Source organism: Lolium perenne, chromosome 7, assembly GCF_019359855.2.
Source record: "Lolium perenne isolate Kyuss_39 chromosome 7, Kyuss_2.0, whole genome shotgun sequence".
NCBI lineage: Eukaryota > Viridiplantae > Streptophyta > Magnoliopsida > Poales > Poaceae > Lolium > Lolium perenne.
Window position 1 is genome coordinate 6,745,740 of NC_067250.2, and position 27,927 is coordinate 6,773,666.

General features: G+C 45.8%; 1 protein-coding gene across 1 annotated transcript; it reads right to left on the minus strand.

Annotated features, from left to right (window-relative positions):
- Positions 1 to 200: 200 nt before the first annotated feature.
- LOC127311588 (protein argonaute 1B) lies at positions 201 to 7,735 on the minus strand. Its single transcript, XM_051342030.1, has 23 exons — positions 7,601 to 7,735; positions 5,725 to 6,587; positions 5,424 to 5,644; positions 5,204 to 5,353; positions 4,990 to 5,123; positions 4,668 to 4,777; positions 4,479 to 4,585; positions 4,250 to 4,388; positions 3,997 to 4,113; positions 3,354 to 3,461; positions 3,181 to 3,252; positions 2,614 to 2,736; positions 2,369 to 2,534; positions 2,174 to 2,295; positions 1,966 to 2,103; positions 1,715 to 1,857; positions 1,572 to 1,634; positions 1,437 to 1,500; positions 1,167 to 1,302; positions 1,016 to 1,089; positions 844 to 938; positions 723 to 754; positions 201 to 630 (listed from the first exon to the last, which is right to left on the minus strand). The coding sequence occupies exons 2-23, from the start codon at positions 6,577 to 6,579 to the stop codon at positions 425 to 427; spliced, it is 3,375 nt and encodes a 1,124-aa protein (XP_051197990.1). The 5' UTR covers positions 6,580 to 6,587; positions 7,601 to 7,735; the 3' UTR covers positions 201 to 424.
- Positions 7,736 to 27,927: the final 20,192 nt, after the last annotated feature.

The window sequence follows — 27,927 nt, forward strand, 5'->3', positions numbered from 1 at the left end:
CCGATAGGCCAGTGATCTCTAGTGGGAGCAGAAATGCTAACCACAGCCTGCTGCAATGCACGGTCATAGCCTGACTCATGTCAAAGCAGTAAGGGCAAGGTTCCTCCTCCATCTTGTGAGCTGCTTGCAGGCATATCATACTCCGTACCTTCAATACTAAACCATGCAAGACAAGAAAAATCACAGGGAGAGGTAACAAGTGATTCCACAACATAGGTTCCTCAATGTATTAGAACAACAGCAATGCAATGTTACAAGGTTACACAGACGCTTCACACAGTGCAAGAGCTCCGAGAGCTTGCGCTGCGATGTCCTAATGGCACGACTGAAGCAGTACAACAAAGTCCAATAGCTTTGGGTTTGCACAAGGGTTGCGAAACAGTATCACAAATACAGCGCAGAGCACTTTAGATGGCACACGGCCTTAACAGTAGAACATGACGCGCTTCACGTTTTCCTTGAGGGCAGGGAGAGGCCGGACAGGAACATTTCCGAACGCCCTGGTGCTGCGCGCAGGGCCCTGTGGAGGGCCACGGGCACCGCTCGCCACGGACCCACTGTCAGAGGTATCCGGCTCCATGTAGAATCGAGCTCGGAAGGCTGCCAAATGAGCATAATATGCCGGAGGAACTGCAAAAAAGCGAACAATCATGGTCAGCGTTGAATTTTACATCATTGAATCTTAGACTGATAGGAAAGGTGGCTTGTGTTTGGTGTATTACCAATTGATACGGAGCGGGTGCACCTAGCATACCTGAAAAGGCAGAACGTTTTATGTTTAATTGGCCAGCTAAACAGAAGGAAGTTGTAATTATTAAAAGAGTCGATATAACAGTAAATTACGTGTAGCACAAGTTGTTTGTGAGAGTTTGCAGCTCGTCAGCAGTAAATTTGTTCTCGTCCCACAGAACATGATAATGAGCAGGCCGGCTTGTTCCCTGAAAAGAAAGTACACTTGAATGAGCAACCAGCCCATGTCATTAAGCAAACAAATTGCAAATGTAGGAGAGCCAACCTGAATGCCGGCATGGCTACACAAGTAGAAATCAAATTCTGTCGGATGGCAAATCTTCGAATCAACAACAGTCCCTAGAAATAGAAACATAAAAATGGTCAGGTTGACAATTGAGGTAAGGACAACAAAGTTGTTTGCACAAACAACTAACCAGGCAGTATGTTCCCGCTTCTATCAACAGTCCGTGAATCGTTGTGGTTATTAGCAAAGAGCCTAGTGTGATGGCGCTTCTGGACAACAACAAAAGTAACTGGAGGCTGATAATTGGGCTCCAGGGAAGCACATGCCTACATACGTAGTTCAAAAATGGTAGTCAGAAAAAAATAAATGAAATATTGCCAAACAAGTGTGGTTAGAGTTACTTCTTTTAGCAGAAAGGTTAGGAGTTGCTCTGGATAAACTGTACTCAAAGTAATTGTACCTTTCGAATGGCATCAAGTTCAAACAACAGAACTTGATAGAACTGTCCTTCACTGACACCATCCCTGAAAAAACGATTTTTTAATAGTAATAGGCAACCACTCTTTAGCAAAGATGCCCAAGAAAGGATAAGAACCTATAAAATATGATCCTCTGGGGTTTCTGTCCAGTTGCCCTCTTGAAAGATATGAGCAGCTCCCTGCAAATCATATAATTTAGACTTTTAGCAGCATCGTAATATAGATTTAATATGCCTCGTCAGGTCACCAAGATTTTTACTTGACCATGCCGCCAGTCACAGTTCCTCTTTGGGGATCTTGCCATACTTTAAAAAGATCCTGTATCAACTCTTGCCTATGGGCTTGGGCGCTCACTAATCCTGCATACTTAGTGATCTCAGGCCAGTCTTGAGAAGCAACCACCTAGAGGAATGCATATTATCAAACCATTAACAGAACTGCAGAACTTCCCACACCAAGCAAAACTGCAGAGCTACCATAGACATATCTTTGTAGTAACATGTCACTTACAGCTGCAATGGAAGGGCTGGAATCTTCTCCAGGGTGAGGATGTGTAACATCAGCACCAAATATTATGGTTGGTCTGTCACTAACAAGGGGAATCCTCCTTGACAAAGCATCCACAAGTACAGTATTCCTTCCCCCCACCTGCCAGTAGGAAAACAATAAAAATCAAGGTGCATAATAAAGAAGGAACTGCCGGAGTTCAGTGAAATACCTTAACATTGATTTTAAGAGCTACATTTGCAAGATACTGCTTGCTCATCTTAAAAACATGTTTTGTTAGACAACACTGAGATACCAATCCAAGATCAGTCTCGCAAATCCTCTTAAGATCCCCTGGAAGAGCAAAAACTCGTAAGTAAAAGTATCCACTGGGCAATCTTCAAACATGTTTTGGAAGAGAGCATACCATAAAGAGAACCATTATTGTCAGGCAGTATAACAATTAGCAGGTCAAGTTCTCTGCCCTGGGGTCGAATTATGTTCATTGCATCTTGATAACGTGCCTTTAGTGCTCTTTCCACGTGTTCAGGCCTTGCAGTAAGTGGGGGAAGCACAGGTTCTGGTGCAAAGTTCTACGAAAAAGAGAATAAGAATTTGATGACCACGGAATACAAAATACCAAAATGATACAGAGAACTACGAGAAGCATACCATTCCAGATATTTGGCACATTATAGCCAACTCATGACAGAAAATCCTGGCAGCATTATCTTGCACACTCCGAGAGAAGTTAATGCATGTCCAGTGGCTGACTCTACCACCATTCACCATTTTCTACCACCAAAATGGACAAGTATGAGAACAAGCTAAAATTAAACATCACAGAGGGGAGGGTGAGGGTGATGTGTGTCGCAGGATTCAATGAACCTAAGCAGATATAGGCAACATTTTTCCTAAATCTGCGACAATTAATTTGAATCGGGGGGCCTAAATCTGTCTAGGTTCATGTGAAACTAGCAGTCTTCTTAAAACGTGAGAGAAACAAAACTTACAAGGCAGTTGGTATTTACGAAAGCTGCATGTTGCAAAGAAGCAGATAATATTGCTAGTGTATGCTAATTCAGTGGGCAAACAATTGGACAAATTATTTCCACCTCAAGTGGCTAACTGTTTCTGTGGTTAGTAAATTAGTAGGCACTTTTTTTATTTTTTTATTTATTTATGTTCCCAGGAATGATACATAATCTTGATTTTTCAGGGCAAGTTGTCAAGCCCTACCTTGTTCATCATATTCCATTGGCCGACCCTGGGCAAGACATCCTTCTCTCTGCCACTATCATGGTACTTAAGCTATTAAAGAAGAAAGTGCAGTCAGTTGCTAGACACAAATAACACAAATAACCAACATGGAAAATCAACTGCTGTCTAATCGCAACAGAAATTTGACTTACCCGTGGTGGAGGCAGAACACGAGCTTCAACTGATGCAAGTTGCTCATCAATTTTTATGCCAAATTCCTGTGCATATGGATCCTTGTAGTATGCATTTTGATGCACAGTCTGATTAAAAGAGGAAAAACAAAGATTTAGACATTTCCGTTTAAATGGATAATCCTGGTGCAGATAACAGCGATAGTACAATCGCACAAGACAGATATAATGTTCGTTGCCCAATAACGTGGTTTTGACTGTAACAAATGCCTCATCAGCAACTATCCTCATTGAGCAACTACCATCTTGTAAAAAAAATTGCAAAGAAGTTCACCAATCTATTGATAATCATCCATATTAGTACACAGAACCCAAAAAGTAACGAAAACTACAAATAGGTCCTTATACCACCTAGTGATGGCCAATATATCTGTGCAGGAATTCCAAAAAAAAAAAACTACAAAACATATAAATGCTTTAACTGCAATAGCATCAACTAAGAACATCAATCTGGAAGAACTTTGTCAACATGAAAGACGGGGGAAAACACTAGCAGCTACATAAACATTATACACATAAGTGATAGGCATAGCAATGTCAGAAGGCAATTTTGCAGGAACACTATGCCATCAATTTGCACCAAAAAGATACAATTAACTATCACCTGCATGATGTCTTTCTCACGCTCTTGAGGGCGCTGGCAAGTGACTTTCAGTAGAGCAGTTATTTGTTTCTCATTCAAACGTTTTGAGTAGCGTTGTCCTTCAACAATCTTACAAACCTGATATTTCAGAGTGAGAAACCGATGAACAACATGTAACAACATACTGAGCTGGATATAGTTATGTAGAAAACACGTGCATAGATGAAAACGCTTATATTATGTTAAAGAAAGGAAGGTTGTTAAAGATACTAACCTCCATCGGGAGATAATTTGGTCTTTGCTGATTGCCCACTTGCAAGCAAGGTAAAGTGGTGTGCTGAATATTAAAACCATAAGTCTCCACGAAGTATTGCACCACAGTCTTCACAGTACCGTGCTCATCAACAGGGAATCTACCGCAGGAAAATCCAACAGGGAGTCACCCACAGATATGCAAGAACATAAGATATTTATGTGTATAAAGCAAGGGAAAAAGACCATACGATAGCTCTCTTGTTGCTTGTGAAGTGAGGCCAGATATACGGTACTTCCTACGCATGTTTCCCCGATGTGTAACCTCAACCTTTATACCTCGTAGAGCTTTTTTAATCTGCAGAAGAATGTTAACAATGAGAACTCAGCATAAACAGAAGTCTCTGAAGAACAACAGTGAGACAAGTAGTGAATCGAACCTTCACACGATCTGAATCAGATAACGGTCTAACTGAGATGTCTCTGCACAGAAGCTGAGCAACAAACTCAATCACAGGGAGAGGCTCGATAAATGCAGTAGAAGACATATCTGCAACAAGAAGCACCGTATAAAATCATTATGTCAGCAAGAACCAAGGACATTCTGCAAGCTACACTCAGATGCTCTGTGAACTAGAACTAGAATCCTATGAATGATTGAGCATCCAGGCAGCCCACCGCCTGCATTCATCACAACTCCGAAGAAAACAAATGAACAGTTACACACAAGGAGAACTCAAGTTGGGAGGGGTCGCATCTAACCGATATTTAGTGAAAGCCCCATCTGTGTTGGCCTTATACTTTGGTAAAATCCACGCCAACTTTCCAAACCGTCACCAAGTCTTTGACGTTTCCCTAAGTTAGGAGAATAAAATGATCGACTAACTGGAGAATACCTACAGAAGAAAACCACAAGCAAAATTTAACCCATGTAACAGGAAAAAAACAAAACGAGACAAGGTTAGCTAAAAGGTACCTGGCAGTAGGCAATTCACGCAGCACAATGTCAAGCACCTGAAGAGCTTCTTGAGGTGCATCTGGTTGCCTCCCTGCTAGAAACATAGCCAAATGGTGGAGATCAGCACGAGCGGCAAATTTGATCACCACCCTGAATAGTCTATCACGCCTGAAAACAAAGGGATGTCAGCACAAAATTATGTATACAATTAAGTACAAGTATCACAGCAACAGCGCACCTTGGCGCGACTTGCCCACCACCCAAGGTCTCTTCTTCGTCTTGCAGAGTAATTTCAAATGTCTTTGAAGTAAACGGTAATGGCCCAGCTGTATAAAGGCTCTTACTTCCATCATAGGCAGGTAGACGTCCATCCAAATGAGATTGTCTATACATCTTTACAAGCTCTGCAATCACAGCACGATTGACACCACGTGATGTAACTTCTGGCGATATGGTCACCTGATGAACAAAAGATTGATGATCAGAAGCTGTAAAATAAGAACTCCGGTGTGGAAATAAAATATCATCTGAGTACATACATCATATTGGTGGAGGTCTTTATCAGGGAGCTCAGCAAAGAAATGATTGGCTTTCACCACACACCTATCCCCATATGTACCCTTTCCGGGGCGCAACGGGAATCTAACTGATTTGCTTGATGCAGGTGGTGGCCGAACGGCTTGGCTGGTCGAACTTTGATCGAGGATGGCAAGGCTTTGAAACTGTTGCTGGAGTTGTCCACTGCTCACCTCAGCCACAGGCTGAGAGGATGAGCCAGCACCCGATGCAGATGGTGAAACCACCGGGGCTTGATATTGGACATGCGGGGCTTGGTGCAGCTCGGGAACTGTTCTTGACGGACCTGGTGGAACACTGACTCCACCACTCCCTCCCGTATGCCCGCCATAGTATGGCTCCGGCATACCACGCCCTCTGGGGCGTGGACCACCACGTCCCTGACCCTGATAGTCACGCGGTTGATATTCAGGTTGACCACCACCTGGATGTCCACGCCCCTGATAATCACGTTGCTGATATTGAGGTGGACCACCACCTTGCTGTCCACGTCCCTGATAGTCACGCTGTTGATATTCAGGTGGACCGCCACCTTGTTGCCCACGTCCCTGATAGTCACGATGTTGATATTCAGGCGGACCACCTGGACGGTGTGCCGCTGGCCCTCCGTGACCCTGATAGTGACCACCACGGCCTAGGTGTTGCCCACCACCGCGGCCACCCTGTTGAGGCACCCAACCACGGCCACCGCCTTGTTGCTGAGGAGGCTGTTGAGGAGCTCTCTCAGGTCGCTGTGAGGAACCCTGTCCGGTAGCTCCCGAAGCCTCCCCGGAACTCTCTCCAGCACTGCCGGTACCGGTTTTCTTCTTCCGAACCATGATGGGCACTGCCAAGACAAGAAGACGCCAAAATGTAAGACTACAAAAGCGCGAGGTACCAAGACTGAACGAGAAATTGCATCCAAGGGGGGTATAAATTCAAGCAGAAAGAAAAGAGTATTACTACAATCAAGCGAGAACCTAGCGAGAAAGACTGAATGAGAAATCGCATCCCGATCCCAAGAAGAACCGATCCGTTTCCGTACAGTAACACAGAGATAGCAAGCCAGATGTACATACGTGTTTTTCGCACACACAAGATGAAGCAGGCAGCATTTGCGTACACAGTAGCACTTGACACCGAACACCACCCCTACCAACGCATAATCTTCCAAAAGATCCTGTTACATTCCTAGGACATGTAGCGCTCCCAGAAACGGATCGACACGCTGCCACCACCAACAGGCTTGATCAAAACATACGGGCATGCGGTATGAGAAGATACATTTTCCAGACTTGTGACAAAAGTAGACTGCCCCCCGTCAGGCTCGGCCCGGAGGAGCCCTAGAGGCACAACCTCGTGCTGCAGTTCCATCCACACGACCCAGGCAGACAGCGTTCGACCAAGCTGCACGCGCGGTGGGCCGCTGCTCGCTCGAGAGCCGGGAACAGCATCCAGCACAGGCAGGCAGCAGCGGCTCTGTAAACTAGGATCGACCACGCTAGGGATAAACCACGCTAGGGCAGAAGCACCTGGTGAACCGAGCGAGAAAACCGCGGCCTGTGCCACGCCGCACGACACAAGAGCGCTGAATCGTGGCGTGCCGTGCCGTGAGGTTAGCAGCTGGGCGTACACGCTGGCGTCAGACGGAGCAAGTAGGGCCTGCCGGCAGAGTGGTCGGGCCGGGCGGGCACCGAGGTAGCTCGAACGAACGTGGGAGCTGCGGGGCGATAGGGGAGAAGGGCTTAGGAAGCGCCCGTCTCAGCGCGTGCGCCTGGAGCTGGAGCTGGAGCTGTGACGACGCGGCGGGCGGTGCGAGGGGGAGAAGAATGGGGGAATGGAGAGCGGAGGAGTCCGTACCTCGACGGCGGCGGGTGGCGGCGGCGAGATCTGGATGTGGGGGGCGGAAGATACAGGGCGACCTGGGAGGGGAGGAGTAAAAAAAAAAAGATTTTGGAGGGCGAGCTGGGACTGGGAGAGTAGTAGTCTAGTACACTGAGCAGCAGTGGGAGCACGTGACTAGGCGAGGGAGAGCCCTAAGGGCATCTCCAAACGGCCGTTCGTTTTGGGCCGTTTGGGTGGCCAAGCGGACACCCGGACAGCGGCCCGCATCCGCGTGTCCGTTTGGGTCGCGCGCTGCGCCCAACGCGCGGACGCAGCGCATTTGCCCGCCTAGCAGGTATGCGCGGCTGCGCGCGAGGCCGCGCCGTCGCGGATGTGAAGCACGTGCGCCGGCGCGCATCGTGCTCCACTCGAACCACAAGTCCCGCTTGGGACTTGCGTCGCCGCGTACGCGAGGTCCTTCTGAGGTCCGCCGGTTGAGCGCGGCGCCTCCGGATCTCGGCGACGCGGGCGCGGCCGGACGCCGGGATGGGCGGCACCGAACCCGATCTGGGCTCGGGTGCCGGTAGTGGGGAGGTGCACGTCCCCCACGGCATTGGGACGCCGGCGTCCCGAACATCCGCGCCACCGCTACGGTGACGTAGATCCGATCGCGTCTGGGCGTCGCCGGCGCCCCATGGCGAACGGCGCCGCGCGATCGGCCGGCCGTCGGCCTCGTGGTCGTTGCCGGATGGCGAGAACTCGCGCCGGGGCCATGGCGGCGCGGAAGCTTCGAGCTCGCGCGCGTGCGGCCGGAGTGGGAAGTGGGGGATCGGATAGGGACAGTCCCTTCCCCGATCCGCATTTAATAGGACCTGGGCACCGACAGCGGGTGGGCCCACGCGGACGAGGCGGACACGCGAGGACGCCGCGTGCCATCCGCGGCCACGCAAACCCGGCCCAGATTTGGGCCGGGTTTGCGTCGTTCCGGACTCCGTGGCCGTCCGCTTTTGCGGTGCGTCCCCGCGCTGGGCCGCGTTTTTGTCCGGATCGACCCAAACGGACGCGCGGGCGCGGTTTGGGTCGCCCCGTTGGAGATGCCCTAACTATGGCGAATTCCAAATGGGCGCGACTACTACTTGCCCCCAAAAATGACGCCATGTAACCTCCTAGTCCTCCAATGGTGTGGCCATAGGGTGAAGTAGTTACTCCCCGATGGTGAGGCATATACGACAAGGTGGTGACACGATGGTGTGTCACCCTCCAAAGTCCCAGCGACGCCGCTACCTTCTCATAGTGTGCCCTCCGAGATGGCACGAGTTATCATCATTGAGACATCAATGAGGTGGCTGGCTACGGCGCCTAGACATAATAGTCGGCAGTGTGACCACGAGGCGGTTGTTAAATGTTAGTGTTAATTGGATAGATGCCACTGCCAAATCCGCGTATTTGAGAAATGCCACTGCAACTCTTGACTTTAGAAATATGTCACTGCAACTTTCTGTACGTTTGAGATATGCCATTATGACCACTTTCCCTCACATACTGGCCAATATACACATGTATTTACACCGGATATACATATAGTTGGTGGGGCCCACCAGAATCAGACGTAGAATTTCAAGAATTAATGCGATAAAATAGTGGCAGAATATAATTAGAGGAAAAAAAACATAGTTCAAATATAGTTCAAACATAGTACAAAAGGCATCTTGGACCTGCTGGTGGGACCCTCCAACTTATCCATAGCCCGTTTTGCACCTGCTCCAGGATTTTTCTTCACCCAGTCTCCTAGCTTCTCTGCAATCCAATCTTGCGATGCCATTTTGCTATCTTGGAGCTTTGTTGTTGGACAGTCATGCTCAAAAGACATCTTTTTTATCTGTAAGAAGATGCAATGCTAGTATCAGCAAACAAAGTGGCAAAATAATAGATCAAAAGTGGCAGAATAATAGTAAGCATACCATGATAACAGGTTCACCATGCAACCTAGATGCATGAATGCACCATGGACACTTCTCATAAGCGCACTTAGCAATGAATCTAGTTTTGTCAGTCTTCACATTTGCAAATTCAAAGTCTGCTAACACTGCATGTTGCCTTATTGCTTTTCGAAATGCTACAATGTCAGGGAATATAGCGACTGTTTTCTGGCGCCGTTGCCGGGGAGATCAAGACACGCTGCAAGGGGAGTCTCCCACATCCAATCTCTTTACTTTGTTTTTGTCTTGCTTTATTTTATTTACTGCTTTGTTTGCTCTTATATCAAAAACACAAAAAAAATAGTTGCTAGTTTTACTTTATTTACTGTCTTGTTCTCTATATCAAAAACACAAAAAAAAATAGTTACTTGCATTTGCTTTATTTAATTTTAGTTTATTTCATCATGTTTCCTCCTAAGTTCACCCTAAAAGACATACCGGTAGGACGAGGGTCTATAATTGGAAGAGTTAATATAGAAGATTTTTTCACTCATGTTAGTACCGCTGAAGATTTTGAAGATAGACACTTGGTAGAACTTGCTCCTACTTATGAAATTGCTGTTGCTTCTTTAGTACACATGTTGGAAACTAAATTTGTTAATCTCAATCCTATAATCCAACACATGTTTCTCACACTCTGTGATATGGAGGAAGGGGAAAAGAAAGATTTTGTTTTAGAAACCCTTCTTAAAGAATTTGGTGGTGTAGCAAGAGAGGCTAGAAAGATCTTTATTAAATATAAGATGCTTGGCTCTTATACCAACTTTGCTAGTACCCTTGAAAAGATGGATATGGAGAGAATAAGGTACACTAATAATATTAATGATGGTGGGGAGATTAAGACAACAATACCTTGTAAGCTCCTAGGAATGAATGATGCTCTAGAAAATAACTACGGTTGGCTTGTTCCTGAAAATTTGTTTGACGAGGATAGCAAGCCTAAGAATAATGAAAAAGGAGCCTCTGAAACTCACATAGATAAGATAAAATGCATAGTTGAGAAAACTCCCAGCCCCTACGTTGATGCTTCATCTCTCGATAACACTTGATACACACTTTCTGCGCCTAGCTGAAAGGCGTTAAAGAAAAGCGCTTATGGGAGACAACCCATCATTTTACTACAGTACCTTTATTTTATATTTGAGTTTTGGAAGTTGTTATTATTGTATCAACCTCTCCTTATCTTTATTTTATTGCATTGTTGTGCCAAGTAAATTCTTTGATAGTAAAGCCAATACTAGATTTGGATTACTGCGCAGGAACAGATTTCTTGCTGTCACGAATTTGAGCAGTAGTCTCTGTAGGTAACTCCGAAAAATCTGAAAATTTACGTGCGTGATTCTCAGATATGTACGCAACTTTCATTCAATTTGGGAATTTGCATCTGAGCAAGTATGGTGCCTCATTTAAATACGTCTTTACGTACTGTTCTGTTTTGACAGATTCTGCCTTTTATTTCGCATTGCCTCTTTTGCTATATATGATGGATTTATTTGTTCCATTAACTTTCAGTAGCTTTGTGCAATGTCCAGAAGTATAAAGAATGATTGTGTTACCTCTGAACATGTGAATTTTTGATTATGCACTGACCCTCTAATGAGTTTATTTCGAGTTTGGTGTGGAGGAAGTTTTCAAGGGTCAAGAGAGGAGGATGATATAATATGATCAAGAAGAGTGAAAAGTCAAAGCTTGGGGATGCCCCCGTGGTTCATCCCTGCATATTTTAAGAAGACCCAAGCGTCTAAGCTTGGGGATGCCCAAGGCATCCCCTTCTTCATCGACAACTTATCAGGTTCCTCTAGTGAAACTATATTTTTATTCCGTCACATCTTATGTGCTTTACTTGGAGCGTCTGTTTATTTTTATTTTTTGTTTTTGTTTGAATAAATCGGATCCTAGCATTCTTTGTTTGGGAGAGAGACACGCTCCGCTGTTTCATATGAACACATGTGTTCTTAGCTTTATCTTTAATGTTCATTGCGAAAGTTGAACTATTTCATTCATTGTTATATGGTTGGAAACGGAAAATGCCGCATGTGGTAAATGGTAAAATGTCTTGAATAATGTGATACTTGGCAATTGTTTTGCTCATATAGATCATGTTTAAGCTCTTGCATCATGTGCCTTGTACCCATTAATGAAGAATTACATAGAGTTTGTTAAAATTTGGTTTGCATGATTGATTTTTCTAGAGTCTAGATATTTTCTGGTTGAGGTGTTTGAACAACAAGGAGACAATGTAAAGTCTTATAATAGTTACAATATGTTCATATGTAAGCTTTGTTGCACCTTTTATACTTGAGTTTGCTTCAAACAACCTTGCTAGCCTAGCCTTGTATTGAGAGGAATTCTTCTCGTGCATCCAAATCCTTGAGCCAATAACCATGCCATTTGTGTCCACCATATCTACCTACCACATGGTATTTCTTCGCCATTCCAAAGTAAATTATTTGAGTGCTACCTTTAAAATTCTATTCCTTTGTCTTTGCAATATATAGCTCATGGGAAAAGATAGCCTAAAAACTATTGTGGTGAAGAATATGTACTTATGTGTCTTATTTCTTAATAAGTTGCTTGTTGAGCGGTAACCATGTTTTCTGGGGACGCCATCAACTTTTACCTTTGTTGAATATCATGTGAGTTGCTATGCATGTTCGTCTTGTCTGAAGTAAGGGCGATTTTCATGATCAAATGGTTTGAGTATGCATACTGTTAGAGAAGACCATCGGGCCGCTAACTAAAGCCATGATTCATGGTGGAAGTTTCAGTGTGGACAACTAATCCTCAATCTCTTATGAGAATTTTAATTGTTGTTGAATGCTTATGCATTAAAGAGGAGTCCATTATATGTTGTCTATGTTGTCCCGGTATGGATGTCTAAGTTGAGAATAATCAAAAGCGAGAAATCCAATGCGAGCTTTCTCCTTAGACCTTTGTACAGGCGGCATAGAGGTACCCCTTTGTGACACTTGGTTGAAACATATGCTATGCAATGATAATCCGTGTTAATCCAAACTGATAAGGACAAGGTGCGGGCACTATTGGTATACTATGCATGAGGCTTGCAACTTATTGGATATCTTATACATAACACATATGCTTTATTACTACCGTTGACAAAACTGTTTCTTGTTTTCAAAATGAAAAGCTCTAGCACAAATACAGTAATCAATGCTTCCATCTGCGAAGGGCCTATCTTTTACTTTATTGTTGAGTCAGTTTGCCTATTCTTTCTATCCCAGAAGCAAACACTTGTATCAACTGTGTGCATTGATCCTTACATGTTTACTTATTGCACTTGTTATATTACTTTGTGTTGACAATTATCCATGAGATATATATGTTGAAGTTGAAAGCAACCGCTGAAACTTATATCTTCCTTTGTGTTGCTTCAATACCTTTACTAAGAATTTATTGCTTTATGAGTAACTCTTATGCAAGTCTTATTGATGCTTGTCTTGAAAGTATTATTCATGAAAAGTCTTTGCTATATGATTCATTTGTTTACTCATTATCTTCATCATTGCTTCGAATCGCTGCATTCATCTCATATGCTTTACAATAGTATGATCAAGATTATGATAGCATGTCACTTCAGAAATTATATTTGTTATCGTTTACCTACTCGAGGGCGAGTAGGAACTAAGCTTGGGGATGCTTGATACGTCCCAAACGTATCTATAATTTCTTATGTTCCAAGCTACTTTTATGATGATACTCACATGTTTTATACACATTATATGTCATTATTATGCATTTTCCGGCACTAACCTATTGACGAGATGCCGAAGAGCCAGTTGATGTTTTCTGCTGTTTTTGGTTTCAGAAATCCTAGTAAGGAAATATTCTCGGAATTGGACGAAATCAACGCCCAGGGGCCTATTTTTACACGAAGCTTCCAGAAGACCGAAGGAGTCACGAAGTGGGGCCACGGGGCGCCGCCACACTAGGGCGGCGCGGCCTAGAGGGGGCTCGCGCGGCCCTAGCGTGTGGGGCCCCCGTGACGCCTCCTGGCCTGCCCTTCCGCCTACTTAAAGCCTTCGTCGCGAAACCCCCAGTACCGAGAGCCACGATACGGAAAACCTTACAGAGACGCCGCCGCCGCCAATCCCATCTCGGGGGATTCAGGAGATCGCCTCCGACACCCTGCCGGAGAGGGGAATCATCTCCCGGAGGTCTCTTCATCGCCATGATCACCTCCGGATCGATGAGTGAGTAGTTCACCCCTGGACTATGGGTCCATAGCAGTAGCTAGATGGTTGTCTTCTCCTCATTGTGCTATCATGTTAGATCTTGTGAGCTGCCTATCATGATCAAGATCATCTATCTGTAATCCTTCATGTTGTGTTTGTTGGGATCCGATGAATATTGAATACTATGTCAAGTTGATTATCAATCTATCATATATGTTATTTATGTTCTTGCATGCTCTCCGTTACTAGTAGAGGCTCTGGCCAAGTTTGTACTTGTAACTCCAAGAGGGAGTATTTATGCTCGATAGTGGGTTCATGCCTCCATTAAATCTGGGACAGTGACAGAAAGTTCTAAGGTTGTGGATGTGCTGTTGCTACTAGGGATAAAACATTGATGCTTTATCTAAGGATATTTGTGTTGATTACATTACGCACCATACTTAATGCAATTGTCTGTTGTTTACAACTTAATACGGGAAGGGGTTCGGATGATAACCTGAAGGTGGACTATTTAGGCATAGATGCATGCTGGATAGCGGTCTATGTACTTTGTCGTAATGCCCTGATTAAATCTCATAGTACTCATCATGATATATGTAAGTGCATTGTTATGCCTTCTTTATTTGTCAATTGCCCAACTGTAATTTGTTCACCCAACATGCTATTTATCTTATGGGAGAGACACCACTAGTGAATTGTGGACCCTGGTCCTATTCTTTACATCTGAAATACAATCTACTGCAATACTTGTTCTTACTGTTCTTCGCAAACAAACATCATCTTCCACACAATACATCTAATCCTTTGTTTACAGCAAGCCGGTGAGATTGACAACCTCACTGTTACGTTGGGGCAAAGTTCTGTGATTGTGTTGTGCAGGTTCCACGTTGGCGCCGGAATCCCTGGTGTTGCGCCGCACTACACTCCGCCGCCATCAACCTTCAACGTGCTTCTTGACTCCTACTGGTTCGATAAACCTTGGTTTCTTACTGAGGGAAAACTCGCTGCTGTACGCATCACACCTTCCTCTTGGGGTTCCCAACGGACGTGTGTAACTACACGCATCACGGCTCTTGCCTGCCAGTACCTTGGTGGTGGCATTTCCTCTTCAGCGTATGCTGCCCTTGCAGCTCGATAATTTTGCCCGGTTTCACCTCTACCGGCATAAGCGTTTCCGGCATAGGCTTTTCCGGCATAGCCACGACCTGCCCCTTGGCTTTTTCTACCGGCATCGTGTTGGCCGGCCTGTTGTTTTCCGGCAAGTACCGGATCATACACAGTCATTTGCTGCGCATTCGCTTCCTTTTCTTTTCTTCTGTCCGGATGAGGGGACGATGCCTGCCCATGGGACTTGCTTCCGGCATTTCTTGCCGATCGTACCGATTTCGATGCCGCAGCTGCTTGGTTCGCCCTAGCAAGCTCAGCATTTTGCTCCTGTATCATTTCTAACAATTCTCTAACTCGATCTTGTTGTTTTGCTAGAGCATCGCCGGTAAGCAAATCACACATCTCTACCACAGCCTTAGCAGCTTTTATTGTTTTATCTGGGCTGCTGTACTTAGGTTTCTCTACGATGCTCAAAGATGCCGAAGTGCTTTTTCCGGCAAGAACTTCCCGGCGCAGATCCTGATCTAGGTTGCGAGCTCTAAGCCGGTTTTCCGGTACTCTAGCAGGCCGAGCGCCAACAGAAGCAAAGCCATGGGCAGCGTTGTACTCACGTAGGGTAGGTTCAACTCGCGTTGCGCTCGGATGATGTCCGCGCCTCCGGAGAGCAGCTTCTACCGTTGCGCCTCCAGCTCCGCCTGAGCTGCGGCCGGATCGATATTTTGCGCGATGGACGTTGCCAGCACGCTCATGGCCGCTTAGAGAGGAGTCTCCGGTGGCGCTACAAATGTACCCGCAACCACTTGGTCACGCTCGGTCGGCGGCTTGGCCGTGCGCGCGGACTTCGTCTGTCCAGCGCCTTCTGCCGCTGCCTCCTTGTCGGCGTCAGCTACGCCAACCACCAGCACCTCCACGCTACCGGCGGCGCAGCCGTTGCGCAGCCCACGAGCAGATCTTGGCGGGTCCGGCGCTACCAACACCGGAGAGAGGTACTGGCGCACAGGGACGGTGCCGAGGTAGACGCGGTGGCTGCCGAACTTGATGATGCGACCGTTCTTGGGGAACTTACCGCCGTTGGAGAAGCAGCCATCGTTGTCGTCGATGAAGTCCAGCGAGCCGAGGCGGTAGACGAGGCCGCTGACCATGCGCTCGCCGGAGATGATGAGGAGGCCCGCCCGAATATGAACTCCAGCAAGCGCAGCTGCTGGCCCCATGGTGGGCGCCAACTGTCGTCGTGGTGAACAGACAGATGCCATGGGATGACTTGAGTTGGGGTTGAATGTGCGCTAGAGGATTCGAGGGAGGGTTTTGGTAACACAGGGATGAATTCCGGATGGATTACCGGTATCTCTATTGATGAACTTGGCCTTGGCCAGAGGTAGAAGATGCACAGTACAAGCTCTACCTCTAACTAGGGATCTCTCTATCGCCTAACTGGGTACCCTGCGCAAGGGTGTGCTCCCTCTCCTTATATAGGGGAGAGGGTGGCTTACAGGGGAAGAAACCCTAATGGCATCTTTGACTGGACAAACTACTTTACAAAGCCTCTTTGGCAGCAGGTGACGCCGGTAGACCTTTAATCAGGAACGGTGACATCCTCCAGTACCTTTTACGTGATATTCTGCTTTGGCCTCAGAGCTTCGATTAAAGCTGAAGTGCTTCGCTCATCCTTGTCTTCTTGCTCTTGAGAGAATCTTTGACCAGCTTGCCGACGTGCTACATGAAGGAGATATGCCCTAGAGGCAATAATAAAGTGGTTATTATTTATATCTTAATGTTTATGATAAATGTTTATATATCATGCTAGAATTGTATTAACCGAAACATTAGTACATGTGTGATATGTAGACAAACAAGAAGTCCCTAGTATGCCTCTTAAACTAGCTTGTTGATTAATGGATGATTAGTTTCATAATCATGAACATTGGATGTTATTAATAACAAGGTTATGTCATTGTGTGAATGATGTAATGGACACACCCAATTAAGCGTAGCATAAGATCTCGTCATTAAGTTATTTGCTATAAGCTTTTGATACATAGTTACCTAGTCCTTATGACCATGAGATCATGTAAATCACTTATACCGGAAAGGTACTTTGATTACACCAAACACCACTGCGTAAATGGGTGGCTATAAAGGTGGGATTAAGTATCCGGAAAGTATGAGTTGAGGCATATGGATCAACAGTGGGATTTGTCCATCCCGATGACGGATAGATATACTCTGGGCCCTCTCGGTGGAATGTCGTCTAAATGTCTTGCAAGCATATGAATGAGTTCATAAGAGACAACATACCACGGTACGAGTAAAGAGTACTTGTCAGGAGACGAGGTTGAACAAGGTATAGAGTGATACCAAAGATCAAACCTCGGACAAGTAAAATATCGCGAGACAAAGGGAATTGGTAATATATGTGAATGGTTCATTCGATCACTAAAGTCATCGTTGAATATGTGGGAGCCATTATGGATCTCCAGATCCCGCTATTGGTTATTGGTCGGAGTGAGTACTCAACCATGTCCGCATAGTTCACGAACCGTAGGGTGACACACTTAAAGTTGGATGTTGAAATGGTAGTACTTGAATATGGAATGGAGTTCGAATATTTGTTCGGAGTCCCGGATGAGATCCCGGACATCACGAGGAGTTCCGGAATGGTCCTGAGAATAAGATTCATATATAGGATGTCATTTTATGTGAAATAAAATGTCGCGGAAGGTTCTATGGAAGGTTCTAGAAGGTTCTAGAAAAGTCCGGAAGAAACCACCAAGGAAGGTGGAGTCCACATGGGACTCCACCTCCATGGCCGGCCAGCCCTAGATGGGGTGGAGTCCCAAGTGGACTCCACCATAGGGGCCCGGCCACCCCCCACATGGGAGGTGGAAATCCCACCTTTGGGTGGGAGTCCTAGTTGGGCTAGGTTTCCCCCTCTTATGGAAGGTTTTGGTTTCGGGTCTTATTCGAAGACTTGGACACCAACACTTGGGATCCACCTATATAATGAGGGGCCAAGGGAGGGGGCCGGCCACCCCAAGACCACAAGCTGGCCGCCCCCCATAGAGTGGCCGGCCACCCCTCCCAAACCCTAGCCGCCCCCCTCTCCTCCATATTGCCCGCGTAGCTTAGCGAAGCTCCGCCGGACTTCTTCACCGCCACCGACACCACGCCGTCGTGCTGTCGGATTCAAGAGGAGCTACTACTTCCGCTGCCCGCTGGAACGGGGAGGTGGACGTCGTCTTCATCAACAACCGAACGTGTGACCGAGTACGGAGGTGCTGCCCGTTCGTGGCGCCGGAACCGATCGTGATCAAGATCTTCTACGCGCTTTTGCAAGCGGCAAGTGATCGTCTACCGCAGCAACAAGAGCCTCATCTTGTAGGCTTTGGAATCTCTTCAAGGGTGAGACTCGATACCCCCTCGTTGCTACCGTCTTCTAGATTGCATCTTGGCTTGGATTGCGTGTTCGCGGTAGGAAAATTTTTGTTTTCTATGCAACGTTATCCTACACTACAGTGTAGCCCGTGCCGGTACTCCGGCACCTTCTTAACCTATTCTGGTATACCCCTTCTGGGATACCGGCATAGTTTCTCCTTAGCACGAACTCAACTTCCTTATCCGGAATAACTTTTAAACCGGTACCTCAACCAGCCTAAACTAGGCAAGTTCGGCATGCCTTTGGCATACCGGGGGTCATCCCCCCAACAACTGAAGAAATCAGACAAGTTTGTCTGGGACTATGCAGCAGATGCAGCACTTCAAGGGTTGAAAGAAATACTCTCTTCCCCACCTATCTTGGCGGCACCAGCTGAGTCAGAACCTATGTTCCTCTACCTGGCAGCCTCCAACAAGGTCGTCAGTTTAGTTATCGTGGTGGAGCGAATGGAAGAAGGCTATGAACACGGAGTCCAGCGGCCAGTTTACTACATAAGCGAGGTCCTAACGGAATCCAAGCAAAGATACCCTCACTTTCAGAAGCTAGTCTATGGAGTTTTCCTAGGTAGCCGGAAGCTGAGGCACTACTTCCAGGATCATCCGATGACAGCGGAGAGCAAGGCTCCCTTGTCAACCATCATCAATATTTCCGACACAATAGGACGCGTAGCAAAATGGGGCATCAAATTATCTGCCTTCGATATCAACTACCAAGCCAGAACCGCGATCAAATCCCAAGCTTTGGCAGATTTTATCGCCGATTGGACTGAAACGCCGGAGGGCGAACCTATGCTGGAACCTGAACCTTGGATCATGCACTTTGACGGATCCAAGCAGCATCACGGCTCGGGGGCTGGAGTTAACCTGAAGTCACCAACTGGAGAAGAACTGCAGTACGTCTTGCAGATTCACTTCGAAGCTACAAACAACATGGCAGAATACGAGGCTCTACTACACGGTTTGCGCATCGGTAAGGAATTTGGGATCAAGCACATAATATGCTGCGGAGATTCCGACCTGGTGGCACAACAAGTAGCCGGAACCTGGAACACCAGAAACTCCGTTATGGCGGCTTACAGAGACGAAGTTGACGAGATCGCCAAGAGCTTCCTCGGATATGAAGTCAAGTACGTCAGGAGAGATGATAACACAGCGGCAGATATGTTGTCCAAGCTCGGATCCGGTCGGAAACCAATTCCACTTGGAATTTTTTTGGAGCACCTACGGACACCCTCAGTCAAGGGTGCTAACCCGGAAAACCCAGATGTGGCAGTGTCTCCGGCTAAGGAGGTAATGGCTATCATTCCGACCTGGACACAGCCTTTCCTGGATTACCTCATGGATCAAAAGAAGTTGCCGGAGGCCGAAGTCCTCGCGCGACAGATCATTAGACGAGCAAGATCCTACACAATTGTTGATGGACAGCTCTACAAAAGAAGTGCAAACGGGGTATTTCTCAAATGCGTCTCAAATTAAGATGGCATTGAAATCCTCCAAGAGATCAATGCACGGGATTGCGGGCACCATGCCGCCCACAGATCACTCGCTGCAAAAGCTTTCAGGCTAGGATTTTACTGGTTAGCAGCTAAAGAAGATGCTGATAAAATCGTGAAAACCTGTCGAGGTTGCCAGTACTATGCTACTCAACCAAATGCTCCGGCTCAGGAGTTGAAGACCATCCCCATCACTTGGCCATTTGCGGTCTGGGAGCTAGATATGGTCGGAAAATTTAAAAAATCATCTCCTGGCGGTTTTGAATACCTTTTGGTCGCTATTGACAAGTTCAGTAAGTGGATCGAGGCAAACCCAGTGAGAAAAGCCGATGGTGCTATGGCACTAAAATTTGTTTGTAGCCTCGTGACGAGATTCGGTGTCCCACACAACATAATCACATATAATGGCACGAACTTTGCACACGGAGAATTGAAGGATTACTGCAATGACGTAGGGATCCAGCTTGACCTTGCATCTGTGGCTCATCCGCAATCTAATGGTCAGGTTGAACGAGCCAACGGCCTTATACTAGCCGGAATCAAACCTCGCCTTGAAGAACCGCTGCGACGTGCAGCCGGAGCTTGGGCTGAGGAGTCAGACTCTATTTTGTGGAGTTTAAGAACTACACCTAACAGATCAACCGGATTTACTCCTTTCTTCCTGGTATACGGATCCGAAGTAGTGCTCCTCTTCGACATCATCCACGATTCACCGCGAATTTCCGCCTACAATGAAGAAACTGCTGACAAGGCTCGACAACTATCTGTGGACCTGATTGAAGAAGCTCGGAATTTAGCTGACCAACGTTCTGCCATTTACCAGCAGAAACTCTGACGCTACCATAGTCGTCGAGTTCGGAACCGCTCGTTCATGACAGGAGACTTGGTCCTCCGCCTTCGTCAGGTGAAAGACCATAAGTTGCAATCTCCATGGGAAGGACCTTTCGTCATCAGCAAAGTGCTTCACAACGGATCTTACTACCTCATTGATTTTCGAGAATTAAAGGATAGACCTGCTAGGCATCGGAAATGCAAGCAAGAGGATCTGGATGACATATATGATGAAACAGATCATCCCTGGAATATAGCACAACTACGTCATTTCCACACTTAGCAAATTCCGCATTACATACCTTGTAATATCTATGATACATGATCAATGAAATAAAGCATATGGTTCACTCTTAGAGTCTTTTACCTCCTTTAGTTTTTTTCATTTTTGGATCGTATATGTTTTCCGACTAAAACTGCAGAGCTGGATATTTTCGCCTAGTAGTGTATGAAAGTTGTGATTTTCAAAATCGTCCCTTAGGACGTAAGCTTAAGTTTTCTAGTGGATGATTTTTTCGTTGCGAACTCATGGATTCCTGGTAGCGACTTCCGGCAACTTGGCTGGGGCTTGTTTCCGCGGTTATTGACGGACTGCCATTGGGATTCGTCGCCGCAGGCGAGCGTTTCTGGCTAAAGGTCTTCCGGCTCGTGGAAAGTCAAGTGAGCAAGCCAGAAAACTTAGAAGCTAGCACTTGCTTTTCAAACAAACGAAACATGCAAATATATATAACGGATAGCAGGATAAGTTTTTTCGCCCATGCAGATTGTTTCGTTCCTAGCTACTTAAGAATTTAAGTTATATATTACAAACCCTCGATGGGGCCAAAATGATGCATTGTTTTTCCGTAGGATAAACGTTTTCTACTTATCCTTAGCCGGAGAAGAGCATGCTCCATCTTCAGTATGCGCTGCTTCATCTTCTGCCTCCTTGGCCGGAGAAGAAACAACACCTTCATCGTCATCCGCAGCTCCTCAACTGGAGAAGTGGCGCCATCCTTGGACTTATCATTGGAGCTGGTCCAGGTCACTTGGCCTTCATCGCCAGATCCGGCGGGTTGTGCCTCCAATGCTCGCTCCTTGGCGTTTCTGCCTCGAGAGCCTCGTCATCCAGAAGCACCACCTTGTCGAAGAATTGGTCGTGACGGATGCGGCGCGCTATCCGGGTATCATAACCACTGCATGCATCTAGAAGTGCATCCACATCCGTGTTCGGAGGAACTCCGGTGGTGGCAAGGTTGATAACCAGATCCGGAGAATGCGCCAAGCACATGGTCAGAGACATATGGGCGACACCCCTGGCAGATGAAGCTTGAAGGTCCGTAACCAGCTCCGGGAGAAGGCCCATCCTCTTGATCAGGCCACGGATGTCGCAGGTTCTGCTATCCTTAATGTTTAGATTGTGGCATATTTTCTGGCTGGCCGAGATCAGATCGTTACAATCCTCTCCGGCAAGTCGGATCAGATCTTCACGAGGGAAATTGTTGCGCTTTTCTTCTCCATAACCAAAGGCTCTGTACAAAAATGATCGGAGCCAAAAATCAGTTTGAGTCTAGCGGATTAATTTGATTCTTGAGATCGAGATTCTTACCCATGACATCGGCGTTCAGAAGGTCCCAGCATTGCTCCGCAGTAGTCATGTAATTCCGGAGCCCTTGGATTTCCTTCTGAAGCTCTTGAAGTGTGTCGCTGTCAACCTTACGCTTCATTACAAAATCCGCCTCTTTCTGAAGAAGCTTGGATTTCTTCTCTACAAACTGCTTCTCTGCTCGCTCACGCTTTGTTTCCGCTTCCGCCAATTTGGTCTCCAGATCTTGGTAGGCGGAATGCAGGTTCTCATGTTCGGAGGATGCAGTAGCGAGGGAGGAAGATGCACCTATTAAAAGATAAAAACATATAAATTCAAAGTCGGAATTTGGAATAGAGATAGACTTGGTCGGAGGCATACCTTGGGCTTCCGCCAGTTGTTGTTCCAACTCTGCAATTCTGTTTCGCCGGCCTTGATATCCTCCGCCTGGCTCAAGGTGACGCGACGCTGCAGGGAAATGTTCTTGTGCAGTTCATAGTGCAGCGCCTGTTGCTCCTGAAATAGTCAGTGTTCGGATTAGTTTCCGGAGGCATTCATATTTTGTGTGTAGACTCTTTCGAAGCATCATTGACGGAAAATTTCCGCCATGACCCTTGGGGGCTACCACGACACTTTAAAAATTTCTCTGTTAGTATTACTCTAAGTATCAATGCGCTAACTACTGCTAGTTTCCGCTTAGATACTTGGGGGCTACTAGGAATATCGGATTACCTTGCATTTGACGAGAAGCTGGTCGAAGAAATCCCCGATCTCCTTTTTGTGGAGTTGAATCTCGGAAGACTCAACATCAGCCTTACCCCAGGCGTTGCTCATCATAGCGTTCAGCAGGTCCTGCTCCAGTTCCCACTTCTCCACCTCCGTCAGCTTGTGGAAGAACTTATAAGCGTAAGACTTCGGAGTGGAGTACAGGTTGGTTGGATCCCCGAAGTTGGCCGGAAAAGTTACGGCATGATTAGCCGGAGCTTCAGACTTATCTTGGGAGTTCACCTCGGCCTCTTCCGGGATCTTGTCCTTGTGTCCCTTCGGAGTTGCTCGTCTCGCAGTGGATGAGCTTCCGCCTCCCCTCTCGCTGCTCACAGGAATAATTTCCGGTGTAGCTTGGGCAGCTCGATATGGGGAGTGCGGGTCTTCATGCGGAGGTGAGTGAGGAGTGGGATGCGAAGTACTGGGGGGTGTTGGTGTAATCGGAGGAACAACCGGAGACGCCCTCATATACTTGGTGATCGGCTTCTGGGTGCTAGCCCGTGAAGCCGGAACTTTTTGACTCCTGCGACAAGCAAAGGAAGAGCATAAGTAACAAATTTACACAGTTAAAAGCGAGATGCGTGTTAGGATACTTACGTGGCTCCGGGGATCATAGGGCACATTCCTTTCCCTGCGTTTGCTAGCAGCTTAAGGCGTTCACGCTCCGCCTTCTTTGAGTCGAGCGGAGGTGGCTTGATCATGGCTTTCTTGGCAGAGGCCTCACCGCTAGCTCTGGCTCCGGCTTCGGAGCCGGAAACCTTGGTGCAGGGACGCTTGGTGGTTCGGGGAGCAGCCTTCTTGGGTGCTTGATACGTCTCCAACGTATCGATAATTTCTTATGTTCCATGCTTGTTTTATGACAATACCTACATGTTTTATATACATTTTATGTCATTATTATGCATTTTCCGGAACTAACCTATTGACGAGATGCCGAAGTGCCAGTTCCTGTTTTCTATTGTTTTTGGTTTCAGAAATCCTAGTAAGGAAATATTCTCGGAATTGGACGAAATCAACGCCCATGGTCTTATTTTTCCATGAAGCTTCCAGAAGACCGAAAGGATAACGAAGTGGGGCGACGAGGCGCCGCCACACCAGGGCCGCGCGGCCAGGGCTGGGCCCGCGCCGCCCTAGCGTGTGGGGCCCTCGTGCCTGATGTCTACGGGAGCTTCTATTCTTGTAGACAGTGTTGGGCCTCCAAGAGCAGAGGTTTGTAGAACAGCAGCAAGTTTCCCTTAAGTGGATCACCCAAGGTTTATCGATCTCAGGGAGGAAGAGGTCAAAGATATCCCTCTCAAGCAACCCTGCAACCACAAAGCAAGAAGTCTCTTGTGTCCCCAACACACCTAATACACTTGTCAGATGTATAGGTGCACTAGTTCGGCGAAGAGATAGTGAAATACAAGTGGTATGAATGAATATGAGCAAGAGTAACTGCGCGCTTTAAAAGTGCTTGCCGGCGTGCGATTGATGGTAGTAATATTGCAGAAGTAAAGATGCAGAAACAAGAAACAAGCGATGATTGCAGTATTTGGAAACAAGGCCTAGGGATCATACTTTCACTAGTGGACACTCTCAACATTGATCACATAAATAAATAAGTTCTCTTCCTTTGTGCTACATATACTCTTGTTTGATAATGAACACCATTCGTTGTGTAGGGCTACAAGAGCACCTCAATGCCGGAGTTAACAAGCTCCACAACATTCGGCATTCATATTTAAGTAACCTTTAGAGCATAATAGATCATTGCAATTTAGACCGAGTACTAACATAACATACACACTGTCAACAATAGCTATGAAAGGGGGAATAGATCACATCAATACTATCATAGTAATAGTTAACTCCATAATCTACAAGAGATTACAATCATAACCTACGCCAAGTACTACATGATGCACACACTGTCCACATTACATCATGAAGGAGGAATAGACTACTTTAATAACATCACTAGAGTAGCACATAGATTAATAGTGATACAAAGCTCATATGAATCTCAATCATGTAAGGCAGCTCATGAGATCATTGTATTGAAGTACATAGGAGAGAGATTAACCACATAGCTACCTGACATGCCCTTAGCCTCGATGGAGAACTACTCCCTCCTCATGGGAGACAGCAGCGTTGATGAAGATGGCGGTGGTGTCGATGGAGGAGCCTTCCGGGGGCACTTCCCCGTCCCGGCGGCGTGCCGGAACAGAGACTCCTGTCCCCCAGATCTTGGCTTCGCGATGGCGGTGGCTCTGGAAGGTTTTCTCTGGTTTCGTCGAACTTGATAGGGTTTTCGCGACGGAGACCTTAAGTAGGCGGAAGGGCAGCCTCGGAGGGGTCCTGGTGGGACCACACACTAGGCCGGCGCAGCCAGGGCTTGGGCCGCGCCACCCTACTGTGTCCCCACCTCGTGGCCCCACTTCGTTTCCCCTTCGGACTTCTGGAAGCTTCGTGGAAAAATAGGACCATGGGCGTTGATTTCGTCCAATTCTGAGAATATTTCCTTACTAGGATTTCTGGAACCAAAAACAGCAGAAAACAGGAACTGGCACTTCGGCATCTCGTCAATAGGTTAGTTCCGGAAAACGCATAAATATGACATAAAGTATGCATAAAACATGTAGATATCATCAATAATGTGGCATGGAACATAAGAAATTATCGATACGTCGGAGACGTATCAGCATCCCCAAGCTTAGTTCCTGCTCGTCCCGAGCAGGTAAACGATAACAAAGATAATTTCTGGAGTGACATGCCATCATAACCTTGATCATACTATTGTAAGCATATGTAATGAATGCAGCGATCAAAACAATGGTAATGCCATGAGTAAACAAATGAATCATAAAGCAAAGACTTTTCATGAATAGTACTTTCAAGACAAGCATCAATAAGTCTTGCATAAGAGTTAACTCATAAAGCAATAAATCAAAGTAAAGGTATTGAAGCAACACAAAGGAAGATTAAGTTTCAGCGGTTGCTTTCAACTTATAACATGTATATCTCATGGATATTGTCAATGTAAAGTAATATAACAAGTGCAATATGCAAGTATGTAGGAATCAATGCACAGTTCACACAAGTGTTTGCTTCTTGAGGTGGAGAGAGATAGGTGAACTGACTCAACATAAAAGTAAAAGAAAAGCCCTTCGCAGAGGGAAGCATTGATTGCTATATTTGTGCTAGAGATTTGGTTTTGAAAACAAGAAACAATTTTGTCAACGGTAGTAATAAAGCATATGTGTTATGTAAATTATATCTTACAAGTTGCAAGACTCATGCATAGTATACTAATAGTGCCCGCACCTTGTCCTAATTAGCTCGGATTACCTGGATTATCATTGCAATACACATGTTTTAACCAAGTGTCACAAAGGGGTACCTCTATGCCGCCTGTACAAAGGTCTAAGGAGAAAGCTCGCATTGGATTTCTCGCTATTGATTATTCTCAACTTAGACATCCATACCGGGACAACATAGACAACAGATAATGGACTCCTTTTTTATGCATAAGCATTCAACAACAGTTAATTTTCTCATATGAGATTGAGGATATTTGTCCAAAACTGAAACTTCCACCATGGATCATGGCTTTAGTTAGCGGCCCAATGTTCTTCTCTAACATTATGCATGCTCTAACCATTAAATGAGTGGTAAATCTCCCTTACTTCAGACAAGACGGACATGCATAGCAACTCACATGATATTCAACAAAGAGTAGTTGATGGCGTCCCCAGGAACATGGTTATCACACAACAAACAACTTAATAAGAGATAAAGTGTATAAGTACATATTCAATACCACAATAGTTTTTAAGCTACTTGTCCCATGAGCTATATATTGCAAAGGTAAAGGATAGAAATTTTAAAGGTAGCACTCAAACAATTTACTTTGGAATGGCGGAGAAATACCATGTAGTAGGTAGGTATGGTGGACACAAATGGCATAGTGGTTGGCTCAAGGATTTTGGATGCATGAGAAGTATTCCCTCTCGATACAAGGTTTAGGCTAGCAAGGTTATTTGAAACAAACACAAGGATGAACCGGTGCAGCAAAACTCACATAAAAGACATATTGTAAACATTATAAGACTCTACACCGTCTTCCTTGTTGTTCAAACTCAATACTAGAAATTATCTAGACTTTAGAGAGACCAATTATGCAAACCAAATTTTAGCAAGCTCTATGTATTTCTTCATTAATAGGTGCAAAGTATATGATGCAAGAGCTTAAACATGAGCACAACAATTGCCAAGTATCAAATTACCCAAGACATTTTATCAATTACCACATGTAGCATTTCCCGTTTCCAACCATATAACAATTAACGAAGCAGTTTCAACCTTCGCCATGAACATTAAAAGCTAAGAACACATGTGTTCATATGAACCAGCGGAGCGTGTCTCTCTCCCACACAAGCATTTATTCAAACAAAAACAAAAACAAAAACAAACAGACGCTCCAAGTAAAGTACATAAGATGTGACCGAATAAAAATATAGTTTCAAGAGAAGAAACCTGATAATTTGTCGATGAAGAAGGGGATGCCTTGGGCATCCCCAAGCTTAGATGCTTGAGTCTTCTTGAAATATGCAGGGATGAACCACGGGGGCATCCCCAAGCTTAGACTTTTCACTCTTCTTGATCATATTGTATTATCCTCCTCTCTTGACCCTTCAAAACTTCCTCCACACCAAACTCGAAACAAACTCATTAGAGGGTTAGTGCATAATTAAAAATTCACATGTTCAGAGGTGACACAATCATTCTTAACACTTCTGGACATTGCACAAAGCTACTGGAAGGTAATGGAACAAAGAAATCCATCCAACACAGCGAAAGAGGCAATGCGAAATAAAAGGCAGAATCTGTCAAAACAGAACAGTCCGTAAAGACGAATTTTATTGAGGCACCAGACTTGCTCAAATGAAAATGCTCAAATTGAATGAAAGTTGCGTACATATCTGAGGATCACTCACGTAAATTGGCATAATTTTCTGAG